At 53.3% G+C, this 16,796-nt stretch overlaps 1 protein-coding gene across 2 annotated transcripts in view; it reads left to right on the forward strand.

Moving 5' to 3' along the window:
• The first annotated feature begins 899 nt into the window (after positions 1-899).
• Positions 900-16,796, forward strand: part of IVD (isovaleryl-CoA dehydrogenase) — a 192,643-nt gene continuing 176,746 nt past the window's right edge. The window contains exons 1-12 of one of the 2 annotated variants that reach the window (XR_012373597.1): positions 900-1,147; positions 2,342-2,431; positions 2,664-2,715; positions 4,625-4,794; positions 5,663-5,756; positions 5,967-6,103; positions 7,343-7,439; positions 8,959-9,052; positions 9,533-9,614; positions 10,167-10,271; positions 10,348-10,420; positions 11,075-12,551. Coding sequence is in view for 1 of the 2 variants with exons in the window: in XM_025884089.2 (XP_025739874.1) it covers positions 995-1,147; positions 2,342-2,431; positions 2,664-2,715; positions 4,625-4,794; positions 5,663-5,756; positions 5,967-6,103; positions 7,343-7,439; positions 8,959-9,052; positions 9,533-9,614; positions 10,167-10,271; positions 10,348-10,420; positions 11,075-11,208 (1,281 nt within the window). In the remaining variant the exon portion in view is untranslated. Of the gene's footprint in view, positions 1,148-2,341; positions 2,432-2,663; positions 2,716-4,624; positions 4,795-5,662; positions 5,757-5,966; positions 6,104-7,342; positions 7,440-8,958; positions 9,053-9,532; positions 9,615-10,166; positions 10,272-10,347; positions 10,421-11,074; positions 14,799-16,796 lie in introns of those variants that run through there. The other variant, XM_025884089.2, reaches the window with a different exon arrangement.

Here is a 16,796-nt window from a genome sequence, read left to right on the forward strand (position 1 = left end):
GCTGTCTCTCTCTGTCAAATAAAATCTTAAAAAAAAAAAAAAGGTAGCAAAAGAATAGAAAAAGGAAATTATAGGCAAAGGATTGTTTCAGGTAAGGTCTATCCTAAGGGGAACACAAGGGCGGTGTCTATAAATTTCCCAGTGCTGATAGGCATTCCCACGTCGAGTGGTTAGAGGTTACATTCCTGGGGCGGTGAAAACTACAGTTAGGTAGTTAAGTCTTGGTTTACTGATTCCGAGCCTTAAGTGGCTCCACTATGGCTCGGTGGCTTTCTTTTTAATACTCGTAACACACTACTTTGCCTTTTCTATATCTTCACACCACCCCCAACCCTGTTTTTAAAAAAGTCCTGATGTTCTTCTTGAACATTAAATAATTTGGAAGACAGCAACTCTCGCATAAAACTCCAAAATCACTACACCCTGTTATGTAATAAAGCAAGTTTTCCTGGTTTCTAACAGTGTGCACACCAGAGCCAGCGCCACTTACCCAATCTTAGATACGCCAGATCTGCTTTAACTATTCCCAAGCACTGGGCATCTTTTTCCCAGACTGTTTTAACACTTCCTTGTTTTAACACTTCCTTGTTTTAACACTTCCTTTCCCACAGAGAGACTTCTGTAGTCCGAGACTGCTACTTTAACGCAGGGGAGATACCTTTCCTCGATTCCGAAGACGCCTTTCTCGCTCTCCTACTTAATAAAGTCTCCACGTAGAGATGACTCCGGCAAAGCGAGTCCCCACCTCCCTCGTCGCGGGGGTGCCCAGGGAGTCAAGCCGTCACCGCTGATTGGCTCGCGTGGTGACCAAGGGCAGCGCGGCCTTCAGCCGGCCGCGGACGGTGATAGGCTGCTGGAGACCCACCCCCTCGCCGATTGGGTGGGGGCAGCGAAGCCTGGGATTGGTGGAGCCCTAGGGGCGAGTCGTCGCCGCTGGAGCTGGCGCTGCAGCTGCTCCTCCGGCTCCCGCTCCGGCTCCCCGTGCTAGGCAGCGATGGCGACCTCGGCTTGGCTTCTGGGACGGCGCGCGGCGAGTTGGAGGCTGCGGGCGCCGCGGGCGCGGCTCTCCAGCCTCGTGTCCCAGCGGGCCCACTCCCTCTTGCCCGTGGACGATGCGATCAACGGGCTAAGCGAGGAGCAGAAGCAGGTAGGGAGCCTCATCCCCTTCCGGGTCCCAAGGCCTGCTGGCCAGGCCGCGTCGCCCCTCGCGGAGGTCGCCCAGAAGCTCCTCTGCCCGGCGCCCACTCAGCCGCGGCAGTGGGAGCGCGGGGGGCGGGCGCGAGCCTCAGCCTCCCCTCTGTGGAAACAGCAAAGCCTAGCTGCCGAGTTAGATAAGGCGTCGGGGACAGGAAGGCTCCTGCGAGGCTGATGGTGTTTTGGTGGAGGATCGGCAGGGCCACCGGCATGTGGCAAAAAGACCCTCGGTCTGTCTGAGGTCCGCTTACACCTGAACACTGCCTTAAGACTATGGTTCTCAAGCCTGCTTAATCATCATCACCAGGGAATCTTTCGAATACACACCTCGAGGGCTTTGAGTGCGCTGTGGAACCTGCTGTAAGTTCTTCAGCCGATTGCGTCCAAGCACAAAGTTGAACAGTAACATGAAAGGGCATTACAGGTGAAGCTGAACCAGAGCCTTTCTGGAAGGAGACTGTTCACTTGGATGCTGGCACAGAGTCCCCCAGGAACCTGATTCTCCTGGCTGTTAAGCAAGTGCCCCAGCCTCCAGAAAATCCAAAATCCATTTGGGTTTGCAGTCAGTAGACAGAGCTTTGAATCACCTCCTACAGAAAGGTTTCAGAGTCCAGAGTGCTGACCACTACACCATGGGGCCCACTTTACAGAAAGGGTTCAATCCTAGCTCTCAAACTTGTCCATCAAGAGTTTCTAATCCTTTGTGTAATTCTTTGTAACCACAGTCTCAGATCAGAAAACCTGGCATGTGCCAGAAACTGAAGAGGGTGTGGCTGGAGCACAATGAGTGGGAGTGAGAAAGGTACTGGAGAAGGCTGGAAGAGTCAGTAGGAGTCAGCTCATGCAGGGCCTTATAGGCCTGAGTAAGGAGCTGATCTAAGGACAATGAAAAGCCATGGAATGACTTTATGTACAGGAGTGACATTTTAAAAATACTCAAGCTGTCTATGCTGAGGACCTTAAGAGAGAGGAAGATCATCTCCGAGGAAGTATATAAACTGATACGGCCTCTAAGTTTCAATCTAATGCCGTTTGGTGGGGTTACTTGTGGCCTGTTTTCCTGAATGTGTCCTCAGTAGTGGAGATGCTGTTCTTAGCGGTGGTAAGGGACTGTTGCCGTGGCATCTGTCCACCTCTCTCCCTCTAGCTTCGTCAGACCATGGCTAAGTTTCTTCAGGAGCACCTAGCCCCCCAGGCCCAGGAGATTGATCATATCAATGAGTTCAAGAACCTTCGAGTGAGTCATGATGCCCATGGTGGGGGGCGGGGGGCGGGAGGTGAGCGGCAAGGGGGCAGTTTGGGGGCCGGGCTAGACTGGGTTGGGAATTGTACTGCTGCCTGGTAAATAAAACCTCCCTAACAGTGCAGCCTCTTTGTGTGAAGCATTTGGGTCTCGTTCCAGATGTGCCAGACACCTGTGACTGGCTGCCTTCTCACAGCTCACTGTTCTCACTCCTTTCTGTTGGCAGGAGTTTTGGAAGCAGCTAGGAAACCTGGGGGTCTTAGGTATCACCGCCCCTGGTGAGTATAGTTTCCTTCCCTAATGAGAACTTTTCTTGCATGCCCTTTAACACTGTTTCCAAAAGAAACAGGAAAGGAGGGGAAAGATCGTGCTCAGAGAAACCCAAGACTTCCTCTTGGACCTGAGAAAGCACCCACTGACTATCAGCCCAGAGAGGAGTACACTAAGCAGTAACATCCAGAAGGCAAAGGGCTGAAGCCAGTGTGGTTCGCTGGGTGAGAATCACTTAGACTCTTGAACTCTGCATGTTTAATAAGCTCCCCCAGGTGATTTGGGGAGTTTAGAAAACTCCATTATCATGCAGCTGTCTTGCACTTCAGTCTTACCATCTCCCCTAATCCCAAAGTTCTGCCCTACTATTAGTGTCTAGGCAGGACCACTCAGGACAGGTATGTCCCTGTGGGGACTGCCTATGTCCTCTGCCCAGGCTGGCCCTGGAGCTCATCTGAGAGCAGAGGGTGGTATGGGGGAGAGAGATGCCTGAGCCTCCATGTGAGGTGGCCAGATGATGTGTTTAATAGGCTTACCCTGGGCCTGCCCATTGTCCTGTATGGGTCTTACTACTCGTTTCCAGGGGGAGAGGGCACAGAGCTGGTGGGCTTTGGTTTGGATGTTGGCCCCTGAAGGAGAGGCCCAGCCTGGCTTGCAGTGCCCAGTAAAGAAATAAGCCTGTGGTCTCACCTGCCAAAGCCTGGACAGTCCACATTGATTCAGCTTGTATTCATGTATTGGAAGAGACGTGGAACACAGTGTTCTTATGTCTTCCCTTGCCACTTGCAGACAGTTCCTGGGATCTAAGCTGATTACAGAGTCATGATAAAATGGAAAGACTTAAAAACGTAGACCATCTTAATGTAAAGTGGTAGGGGGAACGCTACTGGGAACTCCCAGACCAGACTGCGTCTTGGGGGTTTATGCGCCCCCAAAGAAAGCCAGTTCTGGTTGGTAAGTTCTGGTTTCCACCTGGTTGTCCTGGTGGCTGTTTCCAGTGTCACCCACCTGTGGGCTTACCTTCCTAGAGTTGCAGGGGTTGGGCTAACCTTTCCCTAGAGCTTAGGATGAGCCTGACTTCTTGGGCAGAGTAAACGTGTGTAGAGCCTTATTTTGTTTTAAGATTTTATTATTTTTTTAAAATCATCTCTTTACCCATCTTGGGGCTTGAACTCTTAACCTGGAGATCAAGAGTCGCATGTTCTGCCGACTGAGCCAGCCAGATGCCCCCGGGTGCAAAGAGTCTCACCAGGGTTTTGCCAAAGAGCAAGGCTGGGGGTTGGAGGTGGTAGTACCAGTTGATCTGTTGCCGAGAAAAAGCCACATTTTTTTGGTAAGGAGCTCTGAAATTCACTATCTGTGGCACTCCTATCCTCTGTTACTAGTCTTGCCTTTTTTTTTTTTAAACTTTTTAAAGACATAATTGACATATAACGTCATATCAAATAACATGTTGATTTGATAGACGTGCTTTGTTAGGTCCAAACACCTATGCTATGAAAATCTCACCTTCCTTTGCTTAGTGTCTATTCTTAGTGCTCTGACCCTTCCTCTTTGTGTTTCTTGGTTAACTCCAGGTCGCCCTTCATTTATTCATCTGCCTGTGCACTTCTGCGACTTTCTGAACATTTGGGTGCTCAGGCTCTCTTGTCTTCCTTAAGAGGTCTGTCCGGGATAAAGCAGGTGTTTGCATTGCCTGTTTTCTGAACCACACCTCAGCTGACCAGAGGCAGCAGACAAAGCCAGTTCTGTGAGCTGGTAAAGTAGGGCCCACGGCGTCAGCCTATCGACCTTCCTAGGGGTAACTTGGAGTAGGAGCTACAAGGGTATTTCTTTGCTGCTGGTAAACATTCCTGCGAATGTCCCAATGTAATCTGGGCTGCCTTTTCTGCTGTGCTGCCCTGCCTTCACTCCCAGTTCAGTACGGCGGCTCCGGCCTGGGCTACTTGGAACAGGTGCTGGTGATGGAAGAGATATCCCGAGCTTCTGGAGCAGTGGGGCTCAGTTACGGTGCTCACTCCAACCTCTGCGTCAACCAAATTGTGCGCAATGGAAATGAGGCCCAGAAGGAAAAGTACCTCCCCAAGGTGAGGAGATGGGGAGGGAGAGACCCTGAGGCACCCTCCCGGTTCGGCTAGGGCCAGGCAGACTTGCTTTCTGCAGCATGCTGCCTTCAACCAGATACGGATAGGAAGGGTCAGGGACTTGCTTTTAAAATAATTCAATCAAAAGAATTAAAAATAGGACCAGAGGGGCGCCTGGGTGGCTCCGTCGTTAAGCGGCTGCCTTCGGCTCAGGTCATGGTCCCAGGGTCCTGGGGTCGAGCCCCGCGTCGGGCTCCCTGCTCCGCGGGGAAGCCCGCTTCTCCCTCTCCCACTCCCTCTGCTTGTGTTCCCTCTCTCGCTGTGTCTCCCTCTGTCAAATAAATAAAATCTTTAAAATATATATATAATAAAAAAACAAAAATAAAAACAGGACCAGAACTCCTGAGTCAGTCACTGGACATCATTTGCAGAGCATTTGAAGAAATGGAAGACTACGGGCGCCTGGGTGGCTCAGTTGGTTGAGCGACTGCCTTCGGCTCAGGTCATGATCCTGGAGTCCCGGGATCGAGTCCCGCCTCGGGCTCCCTGCTCGGCGGGGAGTCTGCTTCTCCCTCTGACCCTCTTCCCTCTCGTGCTCTCTCTCTCTCATTCTCTGTCTCTCAAATAAATAAATAAAATCTTTAAAAAAGAAAAAAGAAACGGAAGACTAGGACTCACTTCCCTTGCAAAGGGAATGGGAAAGGGAGAGATGTTTAGTCTTACGGATAGTGGGCTTCTCTTCCAGGACTTTACCAATACCTGGTCTGAGAGAAGTCTGAAGGGGTGTCATGTGAACAGGTGAGAAGCAATGTCGTAGGCTCCCACAGAGGACTTCTGAAGTCATAACCAGCCCTTGTGGTTTTCCTTGCAGCTGATCAGTGGTGAGTACATCGGAGCCCTGGCCATGAGTGAGCCCAATGCTGGCTCTGATGTTGTCTCCATGAAGCTAAAAGCAGAAAAGAAAGGTGAGGCTCCTCTTGCCTTGGGAGCTTCTGGAGTGGGAGCTGACATGGACAGAGGGACAGCCCTTCTCAGGGTGAGGGAACAGTCATTGGAGGTGGCCTCTGCCAGGTTTCCAGAACTGTCCCAGCTTCCTGCCCAGCAGCAGGTCCATGAACTGACTGGTTGGGACAGGCCAACATGGCTTGAGCAAGTAGCCAACTTCTTGTCCTTAGGTGATCACTACATCCTGAATGGGAACAAGTTCTGGATCACCAACGGCCCTGATGCTGACATCCTTATTATCTACGCCAAGACAGATCTGGCTGCAGTGCCAGCCTCTCGGGGCATCACAGCCTTTATTGTGGAAAAGGTGAGTGGAGGGCAGTGCATGCTGGGAGACTTTTGTCGCCTGAAGTCAGTACCAGAGATGGCTCTCTTCTGCTTGTCGTGGACACAATCAGTGCGTGCTCCGCCAAGGCTCCCCGAGGTGAGGGCAGAGTAGAAGAGCCGACTGAAAGGAGGGTGGCCAAACTGGGAGCCCCAGAAGGGTGAGTCAGGTCTGAGCGTGGTGGAGCCACACAGAGAGATCCAGGAAGATAAGGACTGGAAGGAGGCAGCTGGATCTGACAACCAGGGTGTCCCTGGTGGCCTTGGGGAGAGTGGCTGTGGAGAGCACCCTGTGAACAGGAAGGTCGGGGGTGGAGGGGGGGTGGTAGATGAAGGCCGCAGCAAAGTAAGGGGGAGGTAGACCGGGAGTTGGAATGAAAAGGGGGACATTTGAGTTTGTTTTTAAGAATGGGAGAAAACTGAGCAAATGATTTGGTAGAGAGAAAGGAAAATGGAGAAACTGAGGTGTGTGGGAGTAAGTGAGCCAAACCCAACAGTGAGCCGTGGGAAAGGGAGGGCTGGGTTACAGGTGACAGTGGAGAAGCCATCTGCCTCATGACTGTGCGGTGTGAGGGCTGGGAACCGTGGGGGTCGGGGAGCTGGGAGAGAATTCCAAGAATTGAGTGTCATAGAGGTTTGCAATACCCTCCATGGAGAGAGAGGACTAAGACTGGAGGAAAGAAAAGTAAGTAGTCCAAAGGGCCCGGCAGACATTGGTAATCTCACGGTCACGTGGCGCCACTGTCATTAGCCTGCCTGTCCGCACTGTCTGGCAGGCACTTGGCAATGCATACTGCACCTGGTTAGCCAGGCCAGAGCATGCAGGTGGCCGAATTGGTCCTGGGTGGGACTCAGGTACAGATGGCAGAGGAACAGAGGCAAAGGAATTGAGTTACCTGGAGAGAGGGTCTTGGAAGTGCTTTCCCCTGAGGAGAGGAAACAAAGCTGGCAAAGGTCCGGGGCTGCCCAGGGAGTGGGTATTTGATTGCGAAAGAACTGCTCCTGTGAGAAGCGGGGAGAACGCACCTAGCAGCACAGGAGGGTGGGACGTTAGGGCTGGAGTTTCTAGGAGCGGGGTGGTCCTACAGAGTGGGGGCCCCGAGAGTGGGATGCAAATTCAGGGACTGGATGGGAGGGCGGGCACTTCCCAGGGGTCTGCCTTTTACTAGCCCCCGCCTTGGGGACTGGTCTGTAATTGGGGCCACCTTTTTTTCCCGTAAAGGGGATGCCTGGCTTCGGCACCTCCAAGAAGCTGGACAAGCTGGGGATGAGGGGCTCTAACACCTGTGAGCTAATCTTTGAAGACTGCAAGGTTCCTGGTGAGTCCCTGAGAACGGGCAAGCCCCTGTCTGACCGTATCATAAGCTGAGAAAGCCCATCTCTGAGTAAGAGAAGCTCACCATTATTAGCTTACCAAGGACATGTGTCGGACATGTGTCTCGACGGTGAGCCTCTCTCTGTTGTGCTTGTCCATGGGCCCATACGTGTGGGCCTTGGGCTGCTGGGTAGCTGTCCTTCTGGCCAGAGCTGTGTCCCTGCCTGTGGCTGCCATGAAGGGTGCTATTTCCTACGTGACTAATACAGTGTGCCCAGGGTGGTATGCCAGTACCTGGCATAGACGGCTGAGATGTGCCCTCAACCTCTCCTGTCCTCCAGACTTCCTTGTTTGTGCATTTCCCTGAATAGCCCAGGTGAGGGACTCATTAACGGTGCTAAAAAAAAACCATTCAGATACACTGAAGGAAGCCAGACTCAGTGAAGACAAGGGAATTCAATTTGAGTATTTTTGCCCCTGAAGTGTAACTAAAAACATGACACGTAGTGGGAGAGCCAGCATACCCGTCACATGCTAATTAGACCAAGGGCATAGATGTGATGACCAGCCAGGTTTGCTGTGTGCCTCAGCCAAAGACCATCCCTCTCCCCCATGACCCAGGAACCCAAAATGGTGTGCTTTGGTTATAAGGAGCGTCTAGGGAGGCAGGATCAGTGTGGATCCTTCTTTGTCAGCAGGAAATAACTGCCATCATTAGGCCAGTCAGTGGTCCACCCTGTACTGAGTTTCCTGCCCACACCTCCCAGGGCCATCCAGTGCCCTGGCTTCCGGGGTGAGGAGGTGCTCAGCACGTTCTGTAACTAGCACTGAATGACCTGTCTCTTAGACAAAGACTGTTCCAGATACCACTCTTGTCAGGGTTGGGGGCTGGTGATATTGGAGCAGAGGGCAGACTCAACCCGGGGGACAGTTAATTCTCAGTTTCCTTTATGGGCATGGGTAAAAAGAACTAGGGAGGGGTTGGATGGCTTCTAGACCAAATTAACTTTTTTTTCCCCATCCAAAGCAGTCGAGGAAGAGAAAGGGAACGTCTAAAGATGGGGCCTTGGTGTCTTGTCTTATGAATGGGGTGTGTGTGTGTGGCGGGGTGGTGGTTGTGGGGGGAGTCCCTCTAGCAAGCTCTCCTTTTTTTTTTTTTTTAAGATTTCACTTATTTATTTGAGAGAGAGAGCATGAGTGGGGGAGTGGGTAGGGAGAGGGAGAAGCAGACTCCCCGCTGAGCAGGGAGTCCTATGCAAGACTCCATCCCGGGACCCTGAGATCGTGACCTGAGCCCAAGGCTTAACCGACGGAGTCACCCAGGAGCCCCATAGCAAGCTCTACATCTAACTGGAAGTAGTGATAAGCTCCATCCTTTCACTCGGAACCCTAGTTGAAGGTCAGAAGTCAGGTGACATTTTAGGGCCTGTGTGAAAGCCACAAAAGCAAACCTAGCAGCTTTTATAAAAGTGAGGAGGCTGTGGACAGCCCTCTCCCCCCTGACTGGCACTTTTCCCCGGCAGCTGCCAACATCCTGGGCCATCTAAGTAAGGGCGTCTACGTGCTGATGAGTGGGCTGGACCTGGAGCGGCTGGTGCTGGCTGGTGGGCCCCTTGGGTGAGTGTGAGGCTCGGGGGAGCTGGGCTTTTGGCCTCCTTAGCAGATCATGACATCACAGCCTTCCCCTTGAGGGGGGCCAGTGGGAACTGCCTCCTGGAAGATGTACCTTCTTTCTTGGAGACGAAATGAGCAAACCTCCCCCTCCCACATGTGCTTTCTTCACAATGAAAGGAAATATTACCAGATGACAGACAAGAGGCCTGAGGTGCCATTCTGCTTAATTATTCAGGATGAAACAGGACACCCAGGCTCTAAGGCCTGTTTGCCCAGGGATCCTGCCCCTCCATCTGGTGTCAGGGAGACGGGCACACGTCCTGGGCAGTCGGTGCAGTGATGGCGCAGGGGTCATCAGAGTCTTCATGCTCCTCCTCTCCTGCCAAGCCGTCTCCCCCCAAGCCTTCCCACGTTGGCATTCTGCCACCCCCACTGGCAGTGGGGGTACAGTGAGGCACCTCCTCAGTGTCTTTCTTCTGGCAGGCTCATGCAGGCCGTCCTCGACCACACCATTCCCTACCTACACACAAGGGAAGCCTTTGGCCAGAAGATTGGCCACTTCCAGGTGAGTGGAATGCTTTTGCTGCAGTGTACTTTTTCATTGGGTGCAGATTATCTTTAGCAAATGAGCAAGTGGGGCATTCCCTATCTTTCGCCACCAAAATGAGTCTGGAGGCTTGGATCGGAGGCTCCTTTGGCATGCCGCCTGGCTTTGGGAACTTGTCAGGAAGTGGCTCTCGTGTCCGCTCACTTCCTACTTGAGATGAATGAACTAGACATTGTAAGGCTGGATGGCGAAGTGAGCAGGTTGTAGGCAGGCCCAAGGGAAGGGAGCAACATTTCTGGTCACGCTTCCTGCTGTGAAGCCACCACAGGGCGTCCGTGGGGGCCGCGGCTGGGGAGAGAGCCCTCTCAGCTTGTGGGCTCCACAGTGCGGTGGCTGCTCTCTGGGCACCTCTGTCACCCTAGGCAAGTCCAGTCTCCTCGCTGTGCCCTGGCATCCCCGGGCCTGGCTCTCGGGTGGCTACTGCTGACCTGCTTTGGGTGACTAGGGGGAGTGTCTGAGAGGCACGTGGCTCCAGCATGTTGACTTGTGACCACCCCCCCTTGTGCCCAGCTGATGCAGGGGAAAATGGCCGACATGTACACCCGTCTCATGGCCTGTCGGCAGTATGTCTACAATGTCGCCAAGGCCTGTGATCAGGGCCACTGCACTGCCAAGGTAAGGGCCGGCTATGGGGACTCCCTCCCCGCGTGGCCCTGGCAGGGCCCTGCTGACCCGGAGCCCCCTCCCACAGGACTGCGCGGGGGTGATCCTTTACGCAGCTGAGTGCGCCACACAGGTGGCCCTGGACGGCATTCAGTGCTTCGGTGAGTGGCCCCCCCCCCCCCGCTCCCCGCTCCCCGCTCCCCGCCGCAGTGCTTCCGCTCGCTGCCGCTGAGCCGGCACCTTTAGGCTTCTGCCCTAGTCACTAGGAAGACATGTTAAAGCAAATGAGAAAACTGCCAGAGGCCCCGAGGGGCCCATCCTGGCAGCAGTGCCTCCCTCTCACACTTACTGCCTGGTCCTGTGAACCCTGGGAAGTGGGGAGGGAGGGATGCCTCGGGGGCGGGACGGCCTCGTGTCAGTGCTGCACAGTGCTGCAGAGCCCAGAGTTGGGCCAGAAGGCCTGGGTTTGAAGCCTAGCCCTGCCACCGACTGGCTTTGTGACCTGTACAAATGACTTACCCTCCCTGGGCCTGGCACCCAGTGACTGCTGTGCAGTATCTTCCTGTCTGCCTCCCCAGGTTGGCCAGTGGCGGTCCCCATCTTTGCCTGGTGGCCTCAGCTCTCTGGGTGGCCTTCCGGCCCCTCGTCCCCGCTGGTGTTGCCCACAGCCTCCCCTCTCACCACCACTTGCTCCTTCTCTTTAATCAGTTCTCTTCTCCTCTGGCCTGTTTCTATACACTTGGCTCTCCGTTTGCTTTCCTCACTGCCCATCACCTCCTGTTGTCTTTTCTTCTCGGCCCGAACCCTGGCTGCAGGTGCCAACGGCTATATCAACGACTTTCCCATGGGCCGCTTTCTGCGAGATGCCAAGCTGTATGAGATTGGGGCTGGGACCAGTGAGATGAGGCGGCTGATCATCGGCAGAGCCTTCAACGCAGACTTCCACTAACCCCAAGACCCTTCACCCCCTTTCTCAGCACCTAGAGGCCTTTCTTTGGACATAGAGATAACGGCAGCTCCCTTGCTGCTCAGCTGCACTTGCATCAGCCCTTGGCCTCTGCCGTGAGGTGTCTACCACGGCTGACAAGTGCTGTGGGTCTCAGAGCCCAGCCAGCCTGCCCGCCTACCCCCCGGATGCCGCAAGTTATAGGCAGGCATGGGGGAAAGGGAGCGCCATTTCTAGTCACACCTTCTGGTCTGAAGATGCTGCCCGACATTAATGAGAGTTGAGGTGGGTGGAGGGCCTCCCTGGCAAGTGTTCTGTGGCTTAAAATGGACCCAGCAGGAAGCGTACTGACTTTTCTGGGGCTTGCTGGGAAGGCTTCGCTGACTCTCTAACGTCCGAGCCCTCCACTTCCCTGGGTGAGCACTTGGGGGCAGGCTGGCAGCCACCCCTTTTTTGGAGGGGAGGGGGCTGTGCCTCTGGCAGGGAGCCCAGTGCACCAGAAGCATTGCCCCCTCTACATGTATTTGAACCTGCAGCCTCTTCTTTCGAGGGGGAAAAAAACCCCCAAACCTAGCCTTTGTTTCTGCCAATTTCTAGAGGCATCAATTCCCCGTAGCTTATGAGCAGGCACCCGCTCGGCAGCAGTCCCTCTGCCCACCGCCCCCCCCCCAGGGCTTCATTCCTTTAGGGCGGAAACCCCATGGTGTTGGGGTGGAGCATCTCAGACCTGGGCCACCCAGACTGCACGGGGTGGTGGGGGGGGGAGGTCCACAGAGGTCAGTGTGCTTGCGAGGGATCGGCTCAGTGCCAGCCTCCATGGCAGCACCTCTGAGCCCTTCAGCCCTGCTCTGCCGCTGCCACCATCTAGTCCTGGCCGGATGACAGCCCTCAGCTGACTGGGCAGCAGGCCTGGCTGCAGCTCAACTCCAACTAAGGCTGCCTATGTACATTTCTCTGGATGCCCTATGGCTAGTTTTGTTACAACAGCCCCGCGGCTGCTGCCATTTTGTATTAAGAATTAGGAAGCAAACCCATCTGCTTCTAAAACTGGTGTTTTTTAGGGGTGAAGCAGTCTACTTGCTACTGCCTCCTGTCTGACGCTAGCCCCATGTCCTTGGGGAGTAGTTAGTCCGGGCCCTACTCCTGTCCTCCTGCCTACTCACTGGTGATGCGGGACAAAGAGATGGCATGTGCCTTGAGGACAGAAGAGGTTTCAGCCTCCCTTCCCCAGATCTCCCAGTGGTTTTAAAGGAAGGAGGGAGTCCAGAGAGATAGGAGTCTGAGAGCTAGAAGGAAGCTCATACATTTCTGAATGCTACCCCCATGTTTTGTTTTTGTTTTGTTTTGTTTTTTAAAGATTTTATTTGTTTGAGAGAGAGAGAGCACGAGAGGGGGGAAGGTCAGAGGGAGAGGCAGACTCCCTGCCGAGCAGGGAGCCCGATGCGGGACTCGATCCCGGGACTCCAGGATCATGACCTGAGCCGAAGGCAGTCGCTTAACCGACTGAGCCACCCAGGCGCCCACCACCCCCATGTTTTTTAAAACTGACACAGGGGCGCCTGGTGGTTCAATCAGGTAAGCTTCCAACTCTTGGTTTCGGCTCAGGTCATGATCTCAGGGTCATGGGATCAAGCCCCACGTCAGACTCCACGCTCAGCACGAGTCTGCTCGAGATTCTTTCCCCTCTGCCTCCCTCCCCCTCTGCTCTTCCACTTGCTCACACACACGCGAGTAAATAAAATCTTAAAAGATAAAGACGATTTGGTTTTCCCAAGGTCAGAACTGGAGCTAGAATCTAGATCAGCAGAAATGAGAATGCCAGCCTGGAGCCCCCCTGCACAGTCAAGAGTGGAATGGGTTTGGGTTGTTCCACCATGTCTAAATTCCCTAAAAGAACCGGTTTTCTTGTCTCTCGGCCGAGGGGTGCCTTTCAGACTTTTGGTGCTGGCCTGCGGCTAAGTGCTGTTCCAGCCTGATGCCTGAGACAGGTGGCATTAGCCCAGTTCTATCCTCAGGGGGAAACCCAGGGCTTGTGGCACAGTCCCTTTACTTCCCTGGCCTGCCCCCTGCTTTGTTGGACATGAGTGGGACCGAAATAGTGGTCTTGCTGGGTTTAAAGTGTAGCTGGAACAAGCAGCCTGGAGCTGTTCAGAGTGTGACAGGATGGAATGTTTCCTCCGGTCCACGTGTGCTGCGGAGCCCCGCCACCAACTTGGGGAGAATGTGACTGTTCTCCCAGTGCTATATATGAAACAGAAAAGGCGTATTTTAAAATAAAGCCAAAAACAGAGTGTAGCCCGAGTCGCGAATGGAAGAGCAAGGGGCACTTCACTTTGGTTCTTCTGGGGGATTCTGGTTTCCGAGCATCGTGTAACCACAGCACCAGCTAGTCGTTCCTGGGGCAAGTCCTTCCTGGGGCTGCTTCTAATGCAACCCACTCCAATTTTAGGTGGGTCACACGACCAGCCCAGGCCCCCATTCGATGTTTGCCTAGTGTTTGTCCTGTGGGATGGCAACAGAAGCTGAGAATGGTTCTCAAGTGTGGTCTGGGCACGCTGTTGATCAGAATTTGGCAACCAGTAAAATGCGGATTCCTTGATCAACGCTGGACCTAATCACATCCCCAGGGGCCATGCTGAGGCGCGGGCAACCTTTTAGAAAAACGGACCTGGGACCTAAAGGACACTTCCCCCGGAGGCCTGAATCCTAATTCTAGTAAAAACAAGTCTTATGTGGCACTCTCAAGTCTGGATTTGATGTATTAGCTCCTTGGTCTTGACCACAACCCGGTGTGGGAGGCAGTGTTGTGCAGGGCGGCCTTCCAGATGACAGGTGAGTGGCCCAGGGGCACGGAACTCAGCCTGCAGGAGCCAGCCACCCAGCCACGCCCAGAGGCGAGGTGGAGCCAGAGCGGGTGTTAATGCGGCGTGGGAGGTGGGGTGGGAGAACCCTCTTTTTAATTTGGTGGCTAGTGCCCAGTTTATGCCCCACCAGGCAGAGCCAGACCGAGATCCCGGGTGACCGTTAGTCGCGACCCCTAGGTTAGGGCAGGCCCGGTGTCCTCCCCGTACCCCGCTCCGCCGAGGGAGCGTTGCTGGGACTCCCGGACTCGGGCGCGGTTCTGCGGGGCCTGCGTGGAACTCGCCTGACCTCTGCCGGCCGCCCGCGGGGTTGCAGGCGAGCCGAGTCGCCGCTCTCCGGCCTTAGGCCCCGCGCTCTGGACCAGCGGCTCCCAGCCTCGGATGTCAAGATGCACAGGGCTCAAGGCCTTTTTTCGTTTTTGTTTTGCCAAATGAGGACGTGAGGGGAGCGGGGGAGAAGCTGGCTATCCTCTATCTTGTATCGTTTCATACCAAAAAAAAAAAAAAAAAAAAGACACTTTTAGCAATTAAAAAAAGTGGAAGGGACGTAAACTCAGAACAAAAGCCAGTGCTTTTTTTTTTTAATTACATATATGTTTTATGTCCGTGAGTTTTAAAAGATGATAGTTTAACATGTTTACTTTTGTTTAAAAACACAACCCCTGTCCTCCACCCCTCCTCCCCAGGATTAAACCACTCTGGAGTCTTGAAGAGATTTCTTTTGGTAATGCACTTGATGCCTCTGAGTGATGTGTTTCTTTATTGACTGAATTGCAAACGCTTCTAAGGATAGTTTCTCAGTGTGCATACATTTCATTTATAAGCAGCTCATTACATGCCCTTGCTTCGTCAGTCCGGTCCTGTCCACAAGCCAGCCTTTGCGAACCCTGGGGTCAAATTGTGCCGGATCCTGTTCTCATTCCTTGCCATCCTCTGCCCACACTTAGTGCTCCTTGGTACCCAGAGCCCAGAGCCACACTAGTTCTGGCTTGAAGCCCTCTTTTCACCCTGCTCCACCTGGTGGCTGGGCAGGGAGCTGGTGCCTCCCACACCCACCACCCATCTACTCTCAGACAGAACTAGCCTATCTAAATATTTTTTGGATCCACAACCACCTGACAGCCTGTCCGCCTTCCTCCAATCTGTGTCCCTCAACCCTTCCTCTATCCTGGGCCAGAGTGAACTATCCAGCTCCCCCTAAATCTTTCAGTGGATCTCAGTACCTATAAAATCTAAGGTTTTTACAAGGCAAATCTGACTCTGATCCCCCTCGGCTGTCCCCTCTAGCTGCTTCTCTCCCCATCCCTGCTGAGTACTTGTGTTTTGGTAGCAAATAGTCCTCAGGTGCTGTTCCTTACCCCTGTGCCTTTGCCCAGCTGGTCCCTCTGCAAAAGATGTCCTTCCAGCCCTTAACCTTGACCTTGTTTTCCTCATCCCTAAAGTCTCAGTTCAGGGTCTGAATTTTTAGGAAGACCTCCCTGCTCCAACCTTCCCCACTCCATCTCTCCTAGCCTAAGGAGGCGGGGGTGAGAGAGGGTGGCCTCCCTGCTTCTCCCTGGGCCTATCCGCCTCCGTGGGCTTGCCCCACTGTTGTATTTATCTTGGATGTGTGTTTCCTCCGAATTAGGCTAAGAACTTAAGGGCCAGGATTATGATTCAGTTGCCCTTATATGTTCACCACCCAGCATGGTTCTTGGTACATAATAGGTGCTCAACAAATGTTTATTGAAAGAGTAGATAAGTAGTCCTGTAACATTTAGCTCACATTTTTCTGGTACCATATTATTTGGGTATATGATTCCCTCCGAGTACACTGTAAGATCTTTGAGGTCAAAGACCACTTCTCACTTATGTGAACCCTCCCAACAGCACCCAGTGCTCACTGTAAGCGCTCCGTGCTCTGTGCATGTTGAATGAGTGAAACAACAGGTGGGCCAGAGCCCTGGCCTAATCCCCAGAGTTGGCAGAAAGAGCCGAGCCAGCCGGCCTCGGCTGGCCTGGCTTTCCCCAGGCCTTCTCACCCTGGAGTAGCCAGGGCCCAGCTGCAGAGGGGAGGCCCTCACCCCCATATTCCTCTGACCCACTCAGAAACAGAGGAGAACTGTGGATGAGGGACCCTGGCCCCTCCTCTGGCAGGCGAGGGCAAGAATAGGGATTGGATGGAGAAAAGGGGCAGAGTCGAGCACATACCATCGCTGTTTTTCTTGTGTAAAATGTGTGATATATACAGAAGAGTATGTAACATGCATAAATGCAGGATAAAGAACAATAAAAAACAAACGCCCAGCCCCCAGGTCGATGAATATTCCAAGTACCTTAGAAGCCCACGTGCCCAACCGTGACACATTCTCCCCAGCGGCCACCCCCCACTATATATAAACCCCCTCCTCCCCCCCCCTTTTTTTTTTTTTTTTAATGGTTTCCTACCTCTGTGTATATCCCTAAACAATATTGTTTAGATTGCCTGGGTTTTTTTGTGGGTTTCTTTGTTTTGTTTTACTTTCTACAATTAGACTCACTCTAAATATATTCTTTTTTTTTTTAAAGATCTATTTATTTATTTATTTATTTATTTATTTATTTATTTATTTGAAAGAGAGAGAATGAGAGAGACAGCACATGAGAGTGAGGAGGGTCAGAGGGAGAAGCAGACTCCCCGCTGAGCAGGGAGCCCGATGCGGGACTCGATCCCGGGACTCCAGGATCATGACCTGAGCCTAAGGCAGTCGC

The sequence above is a fragment of the Callorhinus ursinus genome, unplaced genomic scaffold (assembly GCF_003265705.2).
Source record: "Callorhinus ursinus isolate GAN/ISIS: 27379988/994484 unplaced genomic scaffold, GSC_fseal_2.0 scaffold25, whole genome shotgun sequence".
NCBI classification, from domain to species: Eukaryota; Metazoa; Chordata; class Mammalia; order Carnivora; family Otariidae; genus Callorhinus; species Callorhinus ursinus.